General features: G+C 44.4%; 1 protein-coding gene across 1 annotated transcript in view; it reads left to right on the plus strand.

Annotated features, from left to right (window-relative positions):
- PDGFA (platelet derived growth factor subunit A) overlaps positions 1-12,568 on the plus strand; it is a 20,753-nt gene that overhangs the window by 2,189 nt on the left and 5,996 nt on the right. The window contains exons 2-4 of the mRNA XM_035897228.1: positions 6,135-6,189; positions 6,408-6,512; positions 8,672-8,859. Coding sequence (XP_035753121.1) covers positions 6,135-6,189; positions 6,408-6,512; positions 8,672-8,859 — 348 coding nt within the window. The remainder of the gene's footprint in view (positions 1-6,134; positions 6,190-6,407; positions 6,513-8,671; positions 8,860-12,568) is intronic.

A 12,568-nucleotide genomic window follows, 5' to 3' on the forward strand; every position in this document is an offset into this window, starting at 1 on the left:
TCGTGTGATTAGGGAGCACACGGTTTCCCATTACACTGAAAACGGCAATATTTCTCTCTTGCACAAGACTTTACCATAGAGGCTAATTACTAACTACCAGATTTGTTGGCATCGGCTTAATGTTTTTGGAGAGCAGTGCTTCGTCGTTGTTGCTTGTCACTGCAATGAAGGCAGCTTTCACAACAGGGAAGGGGGATGCAATACCTATTTCCCCACTGAAGGCTGTTTTGGACCAGACAAGTGCACTGCTGCTAAAATCTTTTTCCCAGTGAACTCGGTGGAAGGCTTGGCTGCTGTTGCAGAAGGGCTGGGTCTGAGCGCTAGCATTTTAAAATACTGCATGCTGCTGCCGCGGTTGAGGCAGTGTGCTGTCGCTACCAGCATCCATTATTTTTTTTCCAAATACCCCAGTGTAACAAGCACACGCTTCGTTTTTAAATACCACTTGCAAGGAGAGCAAAAGTTCACATGGCTCCATTGCAAGAGAATCAAGCAGGGAAGTGGAGCAACGGCGGGAGCTGAATAAATTAGTGGATGTGTCAGAGGAGAGAAATTTATTTCAGAAAATAATTATTTAACTGGTGGCAAAGATTAACCAGAGTACGCATGGCCAAAAACTGAAGAGGTCAGCCACAAGTTTAGCATTCCGTTTTGCTGTTTTCGTGCAATTTCTCAGTTTAGAAACCATGAGAGAGACAAGACACATAAATATTTTATTATTTCAACATGGAACAGTGATGCCTTAAGACATGAACGCAAACAATATTAAAAAAAAAGCCCCGAATATTCAGCCTTTCACCCCGTTCTTGCTTGTGTGCTCCGTTTCTGAGCTACACGGGCAGGATTGGATCTTCATAGAGAGTAGCCAGTCTTTACTACCCGCACTTACATTTTCTGGGCACAGGCCTGCGGTCTTCACTGTTATGAGTAATTCTTCTCAAGGGTTTATCAGAGTGACTAATCAAACACTGGAATTACCAGGTTTTCTTCAGTAAGCAGGATCGGGCCTGCTTACGATATTTACTATTGCCTTGGATTAGCAAATCAAATGTTTTCTAGTTGTCACCGGGTAAGATGGCATTTCTGAAATGTATTTCCTTAGGGCTGTCGTTGCATTCAGGGAAGGGCTGGTTCACTGAGGGCTTGTGCAGTGGATATAGTTCTGGTTTTATAGCGTGTACTGATTTAAACTGAGGCCCAGGATAAAAACACTCCAGTGATTATTTTCTCCCTCATTTTAGTGCAAGGTATTGCCAGTCCTTCTGCATGTGAGTAGCCCTGTTTAAACTCAGTGGGTGGACTCGAGAATTAAGAATGATCTTGTAGGGGAAGAGTTTGCAGGATCAGGCGTGCACGCAGAAAATGTCGCATATTCCTGAGTAACAAGGCAGAATCTGTGGAAAATGAGGGAAGATCAGTCGTTTTCTCTCCTGCAATGCAAAGCACATATTTTTAATTGGAAAAGTAAGTTTTGTAAGTCAGAGTGGGCAGGTTTTTCTTTTATTCTGACAGATTTGGTCTCTATATTGTAGCGCAGAGATGACTGATAACCCCCTTCATAAAATTAGAAACCACACCCCCAGACCATCTGGCATATTACTTAAAGAAAAACACTACCCAACATGGAGCTTATCATTGTATTCAAAAAAGAAAATCCAGGCCAATTTGTCAGAGCCCAGTGCCACATGTCCGATTCAAAGAGAAATCCCTGTAAAGGCAACACGACAATTCGCTGTTTATATCAGAAAACAGGGTCTTTTATTAATTTGCTGTGATTGGGATCCATAGGCAGCGACGGAGTGTCGTCGGCGTGACGGGGAGCGGAGTCTGACCCTGTTTGAGACAGAAAGCACGCGTGATCCCAGGAAGTAGGCAGCGGTAGCGTGCAGAGTACAGTTTTACTACTAACAGACTAAATCACTGAAACGGGGGCACTTCCTATATTCCGCCTGTGAAGTTCTCGCTGGCTTAGCAGCGCGGTTTTTTCTCCTCGAGCTTCACCTCTCCCATCTGTCCTGTGGGAGGGAGAGTTCATTTCATCACCTATTATGTTTGCCTCCCGCTGGGAACAGATTTTCCCCCAGTCATCTCCCTGCGTGGGGAAACGCGGGGCTGAGCCTGCTTCTTTGCATGGTTTAAGGGCATCGACCACAGGGTCACCTTAGGCCATGTGAATTCAACGGCCTGTGATTAAGAACTAGCAGAGCGGCTTTTGTTAAGTGGAGAAACGTTCTAAATGAACAGTGTACTTTCATGGAGAAGCGTGAAGATTGCTGCAGAGCTCAATCTATTGGAAAATCTCCTGTTGACTTTGTGGCTTTTGGTGTGGCGCTCAAACGAAGGATGTGACAACGCGGTGTGTTAGCTTTCCTTGCACCTCAAACATGACGGGAGGTGGGCATCTGCCATGTGTGTGTCCCGGCTTTTCCCTGAGACAGATAGAGGCACCACTCCTCCTCCTTTACAGCTGGCTGATCACATCTAGGTAGAGGCAAAAAAACCTAAACAAAACAGGATCTTGCAGGCTGCTACTTATATTTCCCTTAATAGATCAAAGTTGAAAACTTAATGACATCTATCTCTGCAGTTGGATGTCAGAAGGGCATACTTTGCATCAGCCAGAAAGAAGATCAAACAAACAGATTGACGTTGCCTTGGGCTTTCTGGCTCTAGGACCGATTTGTAAGACAGACCATTTCGGTTTATTGTACCTTACACTGAATTCCTGAAAAAAAAAAAAAGAGAGAGATAATGAGAATTTCCTAAGCTGCTGCTGTTGGTACTGGAAGTCTTGGGCCTGTACTTTTTGGATGCACATCAAAGTGACATCTAGAAGGGTTGGTGTTAAGACTGCATATATTGGAGATTGTACCTCACATGAATTGGGAAGGAGGTGGCGATGCGATAGTATAAATTGATAAATATAAAATAACAGTAGTCTTGGGATACTTTCCACATGCTTATTTAGGGAGTGGAGTAATCACATGTTGGCAGAATGTCACAGGGACTCTGTGATTCGTATTCCACGACCCAGTGGAAAAATGCCAGTTTGACAAAAAAGAACAATTTCAACTACATTAATGGATTGACCAAGGCTAATTGCAAGAGTTTTTCTACCCATCATTGATATGTTGTCAGTACGTGAAAGATTACAGAGAAATTTCTTGATCGGCTGCCATGAAAACATTTTTTTTTATTATTAAAACGTTAAGAGAGCTGCATTAATCTGGCTCCGTACAGCATCCTCCATCTTCACTTAGTGACAAGCAGTGTTCAATTTCTAAACTGAGAACCACCGTTTCTAAGCTTTCTGCTCTAAGCCTCATTTTGTGAGGTGCCAAGCCCATAAACTCCCATTTCCTTTGCTAAGGGCTGAAACACCTTATCCTGCAACTTCATGTGCCTAAGTCAGTACATTGGGGAGAAAAATGGGTGCAAATTCTGGCGTGATTCATTTGGCAATCCTTTTGCCAGATTAGCTAGCAAATTAGCTATCAGCCTTCTTTAAAGTCAAACTAGAGAGTGCTATTTGTGATTACCGTAGCATCCTTGTTTTAATGAAATAAAGGGAAGTCTTCTGGCCACACATCCAGAGTCCAGTGTGGGTTTCAAAGCTGATTTTCTGATTTTTCAGTCCTGTTGACTTAAATGTGGCTTGAAGTGCAGCAATTTTCCCATTGACTTCACTGGGAAATGGAATTCCTTCCAAATGCCTGTGGGGGTCAGGGGGACACCGAGTGCCTTTAGCATTATAGTGCCTTCTGGCAGCAGCCATGTGCTCCATAATTCTGTTTATTAAAAAAAAAACCACATTGGTGCCGTGTCCATAGAAATAATACAATTTGTGTTGCATAACACATGGAGGTTTGACTGGAACTTGTTTTGCAGTCTGCTCTGCTAGCTGTGTAGATCTCTTTTTTTAACCCCCACAGTGAGACATGAACTTACGAAATGATATACATGCCTAAGATATGTAGCGAGACAGTGAGATACAGTATGAGCCAGAGGCCTTCTTCACCTTAGAAATCATCTTCTAAGCAACACATGCTCCTCGACATGTCATTTTGCTTTATAAACACGATGATAGAATATGGCTAATTGCAGCTGAGTTGAGCAGTTATATATAAGCACATGGCTTAACATATTGGTTAGCTGATCATACTATTCCTTTAGTCTTACCAGTTTCTTTAAACAAGACAGCAAGAAATCAGTCATGTTAGAAGGGAGCTATGCCAGCGTGTTGAATGTGGGATTAGGACCTGTGGCTCGGGCCTGCCGTACAGCTGGCACCATCGGCGGTTTCTCTTTTCAGCAAGATGTCTGTGCCCACCAAGCAGTTCGGATTAGAGGCATTAGTTTGGTGTTTAATCTTTTTTAAGCACTGTTCGCATGCGGACAGAGACGCTTCTTGCTCTGAGCCTGGCTTGGATCTTACACTGAGCAGAATTCATGCTGCTTTCTTTTGAGTATCACTTCGTTGCCTCAAATTGAGGGAGAGCTTGTCACAACTCCAAGTGGCCGGCAAGGAGGTCAGTATTGAGATGTTGGGTGGCTGGGCGTGAGGAAGCGGAAGAAGGCTGGAGGAACATCAGAACGGATCCTCATTTTGCATAACACCCTTTGGGGTCAGGTGGATGGCCTGGTGCCATTGGAATGGGATGTAGGAGACCTGGCTCCGCTCCCCAGCTCAGTCGCAAGCTTCCTGTGGGATCTCAGGCAAGCCGTTTTATTTACCCCACCAGATGAGTCTTCTGGGGTATGGGGTAAATAAAAGCAGAAATATAATCTATTAGTCATCGCTGTGTTACATTACAGGACCGGAACCACAAATAAGGACCACTATCAGCTAATCAGGTCCCAAAATTTCCCCTGAAATCAATGGGAAACAAGCACTCTACTTAGGAAGTAGGAGCCAACTTTTTTGGGTAAATGGAGAGTCTGGATTTCACACTGGCTTATCTCAGACAAGGATCTGCTCAGCTGATTAGGTAAATAGACAGGACCAGTGGGTGATCCTGGCACTGCCTCTCAGACCTCGCACTTCATCTTCTCTTAGCTACTTACGACAGTATTTTCCAAGGAGCAAAGATAGATGTTGAGGCTTTCTAAGACAGAGCTCTTTCTAAGGTGCTGAAGATACCACTGACTTCATGTCTTACCAGGTTCTGCAGGTGATTTCACCAGCTGCATGCTCTTTAGGGCAGGGAGGGAGGAGAAAAGGAGCTGTAGAGCAGACCCTTATGATGTGCATTACTAGTAAAGCTGAGAATAAAACAAGTTCCAGAGTCACAGCAAACTATGGATGCAAAACAAGCTGGAAGCGGGGAGCGTGACAGTGCAGAAGACAGAGGAGTGCAGGATGTTGGTAGCATGCAGAGAGGGTAATTGAGTGCTGGTAATAACCATTTACATTTTTGAGTGTACATCACAGTTTTCTTTGGAGCCAGCAGTGAAACCTTGAAACTCTCCAGTGATGCTATGGAGGGCACTCCAAGCAGCAGAGTGCTGAAAACCTTAGTTTTGGTGTGCTGGAATCCGTATGCGGTCCTCGGTTTGCTTACAACTTCCTGATCCCCTGTTTGCAGATTGTGCTTGTCGTTTTCAGAACCCCACTGCATGGGACACGACCTGGACTGCTTCACTTAACAAAACCAAATAGCTGGAGCAGTTATTTTGTTGTTTTTTTGTGATAAATGAAATGCCAAGTTTTCCATCTTTGCTTTTTCTCATGGCCCTTTAACCCATGTGGTAGGCTTATTTAGGGAACAAGACAAGCCTGGATGCAGTCCCAGAGTTTGCAGTAGCTTCAGATGCCCCTCCAAAGGTTAGGATACTTCACAGGGGATTTGTTCTGCAACAGAGAGGCTAAAAGGAAACCCATGCTAGTTACTTCTTGCTTTTGATTCTGTCCTGGTACTGCCCTGAAAACCAAGCAAGAGAAAAGTTACAGAGGCAGCATTGTTGCTGTGGGGTGTGTAATACCATATTTTCTACCGCAGCCTCATGCCAGAACTTCGAAAAAGTGCTTGCAAGAAACATTTCACGTGAAATGTTATTGTTCTTATTTCTACACCTTTCCAGTAAGAAAAGCTTTATTATGCCTTTCACATAAAAATGCAACTGTTTTCCTTTAGATACGGTTGTGTGTCACAGAGTGCGCACTGTTTGTGGGAGCTTTCAGTAAAACGGGTATTGGAATTGTGCATGCTTATCCATGACATTCAACGTCTGTGTCTTCCCTGCCTTATGCCCTTACAACTGTGTTGGCAGGAGTTACATTAGGCTAATTGCAGCAGGATTCGGTCTTGTGCGTACGTACAGCGCAGATTTATATGTATGGGACAGCACTGTCGAGTCAATGATGCGAATAACGTAGCTGAGGTTTAATATTTTGTTTCCTGTTTTAGGATACGATGATGTTTCAGAAACAAACTTGAGATCTTACAGTGTTCATTCTGCTAAACATGTGCAAGAGAATCGTCCTGTGCCCATTCGCAGAAAAAGAAGCATTGGTAAGAAACAAGCTATTTGTACTTTGGGAGTAAAAACAGAGGGGGTGCTTTTGGTCAGCCAAGCGGGACATTTTACTGGACAAAATGTGACATGCACGACGGAAAAAGGCCATTTCTAGTTTCTGCCTTTCTTTTTGCGCAAAACGAGCCGTTGCCTGAGAAGCTGTCTTCTGGAGGATGTCCATAGGAGACAGACAAGCACAAATTCTTTACATTCACTTTCTTGTTGCAGCATGTTAGAAAGCTAGACCTTGGTTAGAAAATGCTGTGATATTCAATGTATAATTCATAGTGTGGGGAACAACTACAGCAGTGTGCTTTAAAAAACATCAACAGTTGGTAGAGTTTTCAGTACAGAAGCTCCACAAAAGGAAACAGCTTGACTCTTTATTCAAAAGAAAAAACCAGTTTATCCAAAAAATTAAAAGCCATTGATTGAAATGCTGGGGCATTCATTTCCATCATTGCATAGGGCACCAGGCATGTTTACAGGGGATTTTCTTCTTATTAAACACCAATGATGGTGATCCAACAAAGCCCAAATATGAATTTAAAGAGATGCTAATGAAGTTTAGGATAGGATTTGTATGCAATGCTTGTTCATCTGATTAGATCTGAGTGGTTGCCATTCCATTTGACCGTGGAAAAGATCCATGATCTTATTATCTATTAGAGGTAATTCAGAGTCAATACATTTGTACTTGAAGCTACGGTGGTACGCAGTAGATAGCACAGCATGCTGTCAGCATGGATTTGCAGTGTGAATTGGCAAGCGCGCTCGTCACATTGAATGCCTCTAGAGAACAGCGGTTCTGAAACAGTCTGCTACACTTGGCACTTTACTTTGCAAGGTGTTGAATGCCTCCCCATAAAAGTCACTGGGAACTGGATACGCTCAATAACTTGTAGGAGTTGCCAGCTATCTTGCAGTATTGGAACCGTTAATTTTCTTGAGTTCATGGTATTGGGGATTGGAAAGAATTTTCACTCTATTTAGCTGACTGAAAAGTATCTCTATCAAAACTAAGTCTATAGATTTTCATGTTACAGGCACAGGCCAGGCCTGAACTTCTTGTACTTCAGAAGTAACTGAAGAAGTGCAGGCAGTATTCCAGTTCCCTGACACACCTAACCCAAAGCTATCGCTGCGTCCATTCTAAGGCAAAAAAATCCAAGCTGCCTTCTGAGAGCTTACCAACAAGCTGTCCCTGCGATTGCTATTATTTTCCGGGCTGTTGTGAATTGTCAGCTTGACTTCTTAGGCAGGCCCTAGGTTGAGAACGATACATGGTTTGGATTTTTCATGGCAGCATCACGCAGCAGCACAGAGCCACTCTTCCTGATCCTCATGTGGCTGAAACAGTTGTCTACAAGCTCTCCTTATCTGAGCCCAGAAGGTTATTGGTTTAGCTGAAAAATACACGGCAGGTTCTTCGGTCATGCTAATCTTGTGGTTTTGCCTCATTCAAACAATAACAAATTAAATAAAACCCAGCATGTACAAAGCTTTAATAACTTCATTCAAAAAAAAGACAGTTGCACTTTGGGATGGCTGATGGACCAGACTCCCTGATGAAGGGATGTTAAGGTTTTGGAAGTAGAAACCCAAGACTCGGAAGTTTCAAGCTGGCGCAGGTTGTTTCCCACCTCGGCCAATGTGGGTGTGATATAAATATCCTCAGTGCAACTTCTGTGGTGGTATTTGCCAGGTATTGCACGTTTGTGTGATAATATGTGGGTGCAGTGATGGCCCCGATATTGTAACATAGCAGCTGCTGTTGTGCAGTGGCTATGCAGCTGTACTAGAGGGTCATCTAATCCGGAGAAGCCCCTGGCTTGCTGTCACTTCTAAAGAGCCAGAACTGTCTTATCTAATGGTCTGTGCTCTGAGCTATGTTGGGAGCCGGGCCATTGTGTACCTTCATTTTAGGGCTGGGCTTTTGGGAGTGAGGCCAGCTTCTCTCAAGGCCTGCACGCGCAGTTTAGTGGTAGGCAAGCGGTACTCAGCACCGACTTTGCCAATCAGCAACGGGAACTGAGAACAGCATCTCAACCCGCCAGCTAAGGGTGACACCCGTAAGTGGATGGTGTAAAGTATCTGGGTGCTCTGAGGTGAGAGCAGCTGCTCACCTGGAAGTGTGAATTTCTTGTGTTCGCAGAGGAAGCCATCCCGGCTGTCTGCAAAACACGGACGGTTATATACGAGATACCTCGGAGTCAGATTGATCCCACCTCTGCCAACTTCCTGATATGGCCACCCTGCGTGGAGGTGAAACGTTGCACTGGCTGTTGCAACACCAGCAGTGTGAAATGCCAGCCGTCGCGGATACATCACAGAAGCGTCAAGGTGAGCACATGGTGGCTGCAGAGCCCCAGGAGGGTCCTCTGAAGTCTCAAAACTTTGGGCGTTCTTGTGGCTGTTCTGTATGACCCGGGTCTTTATTATCCATCCTCGTAGCCGGAGGGTGAGATACAATGCTCCCCTCCCTTTTGAGTGAGCAGATGGTCTTTTCAAGTTACATGATCATTGGAAAATCTTGGGTTTGGATTTGATTTTCACAGGATTCCCTTTAGGTTTTCCTTCTTTTGTAATGAAAATAAAGTTGATTGTGTCTTTCCCATGATCTCGCACAGTACAAGTCTTAAAGTTAAGAAGATAAAATGACTCAAGGGGCATTGGACTTAAAAAAATAAATAAATCACAGTATGGAATGCTGTTTTCTTAATTAAATATTATGCAGCCTAAATTGGGCTTTTATATTTGACAACATAACACTTTTGATCTGAAAAAATGTGTTTCAAATTATCTTACCCCAGGGATAGAAGACTCAACGGCTTCATGCTGTATTTACTCATTAGACAAAATCCCTGTTGCAATTTTCCAGTAAATATTATGTGAAATATTTCTTATGTTCATTCGGCTTCACTGTGTTCTAATTTTTATCAGTATTTAAACAAGTAATGTTGATTTACATCTGCGTGTAGGAGATTAGACTTACACTTAGCATTTATGTTGTTAAGACTCTGAGTTCTTGTTGCCCTGAGTATTTTAAGAGCGGAATTTAAAAAAAAAACCAAACCCAACACATTCTTGAACCTAAAATTGCCCAGCACAACGTACTAATCACTGTACTTGCATTGGATTTCTTATTGAGAAAGGTACTGTTAACCCACGTTAAGTACAAAATACTGCATCTATGCTAGTTCACTGTTTTTCATACACACAGGCTCGCATCTGAGCAGGATTTCTTTTTCTTTTCATTTTTGAACAGCTGAAAAATGTTTTCACACACAAAAAAGCTGGAGAAACATCTGAACAGATTTCCTCAGTCTTTAAAAAAATAATTTTACACTTGCTTGCTGCCCTTCCTTTGGGGGATACACTTTGCAGAAACAATTAAAAATGAGGAAAAAGTTGAGATCAGTAATTATTTTGAGGGCTGAGAACAAACTGGGGAAGTTGAAGCACTACAATTCTAAGCCGTTCAGAGTAGGAGCTGAACAGCAAAGTGCCTCAGGTTATCATATCTAGCGCTGTTGCCTTTGGGTTTGGTACAGCTTCCAGTTAATTTTGTGTAGCAACTAATATGTACAAAGCAGCTGGAGATGCCCAGCGAAGAGTTGAGCCGTGTATTGTGAACGTGCTGTTGGTACCTGTGTGTGTGACATTGCCAAGCCAGTGCTTGTTCCTACCCCCGCAGTGATGGGGAAGGTTATAGGTAGAGAGGGGTTTGGCTGTCGAAGTCCCCTGCTGCTGGGGACACCCAGGGTTCCCGAGAAGCTGCAAACTCCACTACCGGCCGCAGCTTTGCAGGATGTCGTTGCTGGGACCACGGTGTTGAAGAAATCTTAGTTTCTCCTTCAGTCCACTGATACGGTTTTAGTGCTTTCAGATTTGCATTCATTTTAGTAGGGCGCAAGCTAAAAGTAGGCTCAGCTGAGCAGCTGCTTTTGTGGCTGTGTAAATATATTGCCACCAGCAATATCAATATACGTCAGCCAGCTTTGGAGGACTTTTTTTTTTTCCAAGCTCCAAGACTGCTCCAAACAGTCATTAAGTAGAAGGGAAAAAAAGGACAAGAGGTCAAGCAGGAACAGGATGTTCATTGTAAAGGTTGTAGGCTGACCCCACTGTCACACCAGAAATCTCTGAACAGAATCCATATTTATGCCCTCCAGAGTCAGATCCTCTTGTAGCTTTGATATAATTGATGGTTTTATGAACCTTTTGCCAATCCTACATTCAGAGCTGAATGTCTGCTCATGCCATTAAGTAGCTGGCCCAGAGTGAGGGTCGCTGGAAAGGTAGGGGGAGCGGTTTTGGAGAGCCTTCTCAGCTGTTCCTGCAGTGCGGTTGGAAAGCCGTCTTGTGTTTTCCCCTGATGTCAGACTGCATAAAAGCCCTCTTTTGATTAAACACTGAAAAGGCTTTCCCCACTTCCTCTTCATTGACAAGGTAGTGAGATCATAGCTGGCCCATTCACACTAGAAAAATGTTCACCCAGAAAGGTCAGCAAGTGGGTTTGCATCATCCAACAGGCGAAGGCAAAGGGTGTTTTCTTTGTCTTACTGAGGGCCACTGTAGTCAAGGTTAACAGACAGCCGTGGCAGTGTGGAAGGAGCAGTGGAGGTGCTTCTATTGGGGCATTTCTTTCTTGGGAACATGATTCAAAGGCTGTGGGGTTCGGGGATGTCCTTACTTCGCCTTCACTGCGCCTTGGTCAGTGAAGTACCATTAATGGGCTTGTGGAATTGGAGCTGCAAGGAGGCTCCAAGCCAGGGGTGTTGGTGGCACAGCTTCCCTGAAATGCGTCCTGTAAGGCTTCCCTTTCATGGGGTGGGATAGTAAAAGGTAGGTTTGGAGTTGCTCTTTGCTAGGAAGGAAGGAATTGCATTTCTCTCCTGACAAAGAAATGGTGACAAGGATTGGTAAGTTAGTTGGTGTCCATTACAGATATATTTCTTCCCCTGTCTGCAAAAGCATTTCAGTAACATCTGCAGATTCTGTTGCTTCTGCACAGCAAGATCAAGTATTTACTGAGTACCAGACCTTAATTTATTTGGGGGGTTTCTGAACTGAGTCTTCCCAAGAGGTTTCTCGTAATGTTGAGTGTGATGTTCTTCATGTATTTGGTCACGGCAGCAAAAACCAGTTAATATTAAAGAGCAAACCCCACCTATACTGCTAATTTTGAATAGCCAAGCTGACTATTACGGTTGTTTGCAGTGGTGCTCATTTCCAAACGAAGAAACAAAAGCTAAATCAGTCCGTCTACCTCAGCTTTGCCTTCTGCTTGGCCTTGAGCCATAGCCATACCAGCTTTAGCCATTTCTGAATATTCAATGTTGAGCTGATTTGGGGAAATTTAACCTAGTATATTCTTACAGTAAATTAGTATGAGGGAAAGACGCAGAGAAAAGGAGGTGGAAAGGAAGGAACGCAGGAGCAGCCCCTCAGCCGTCGCCTGGGAGTTGTTTGGGGAGATTTCAGAGAGAGATGGAAAAAAACACAGGAATTCAAACCGAGTTGTTCAGCAGAGCTACCCAGCCTGTGAAGAGGTTAAAAAGGCCTTGCAGAACAGATTGCGTGTATAGGTAAAGTGGCTGTATGTAATGTTTGCAGGTTTAAGGACATTTTTCTTCAGTGACTGTTTCTGTCACGAGGATAAACAGCACTTTGATTTTAGCTGTGGCTTAACTGGGGATTACTGCCAGCACTTGGTGGGACCGGCAGGCAGGACCAGCTGACAGGTACCAAAGTTCAGCCTAAGAATGGGAGACACAAGGGAAACCCCGATGGGAAGAGAAGACGAGAAACTAGAGAGCGAGAGGAACCCTGCCATCCCGCGTTGCCTGACAGAGGGCGAGGCTTGGCTGCTCCCGCTTGCAGAGGGAGGACACAGAGACCCCCATCAGCCATTCCCCACCCCGGGGGGGAGGGGGTTTGCTTCAGCACCCTCCAGTTCTGCCCCCGGACCCTTCCTCCAGCCGTGCCCTCGCTGAGGCAGCGCCACACCGCCCTCTGAGGCGGCTCCCCGCGCCCTCCCCGCCCGCGC

This window comes from Egretta garzetta, unplaced genomic scaffold (genome assembly GCF_000687185.1).
Source record: "Egretta garzetta isolate BGI_Z169 unplaced genomic scaffold, ASM68718v1 scaffold57, whole genome shotgun sequence".
NCBI classification, from domain to species: domain Eukaryota; kingdom Metazoa; phylum Chordata; class Aves; order Pelecaniformes; family Ardeidae; genus Egretta; species Egretta garzetta.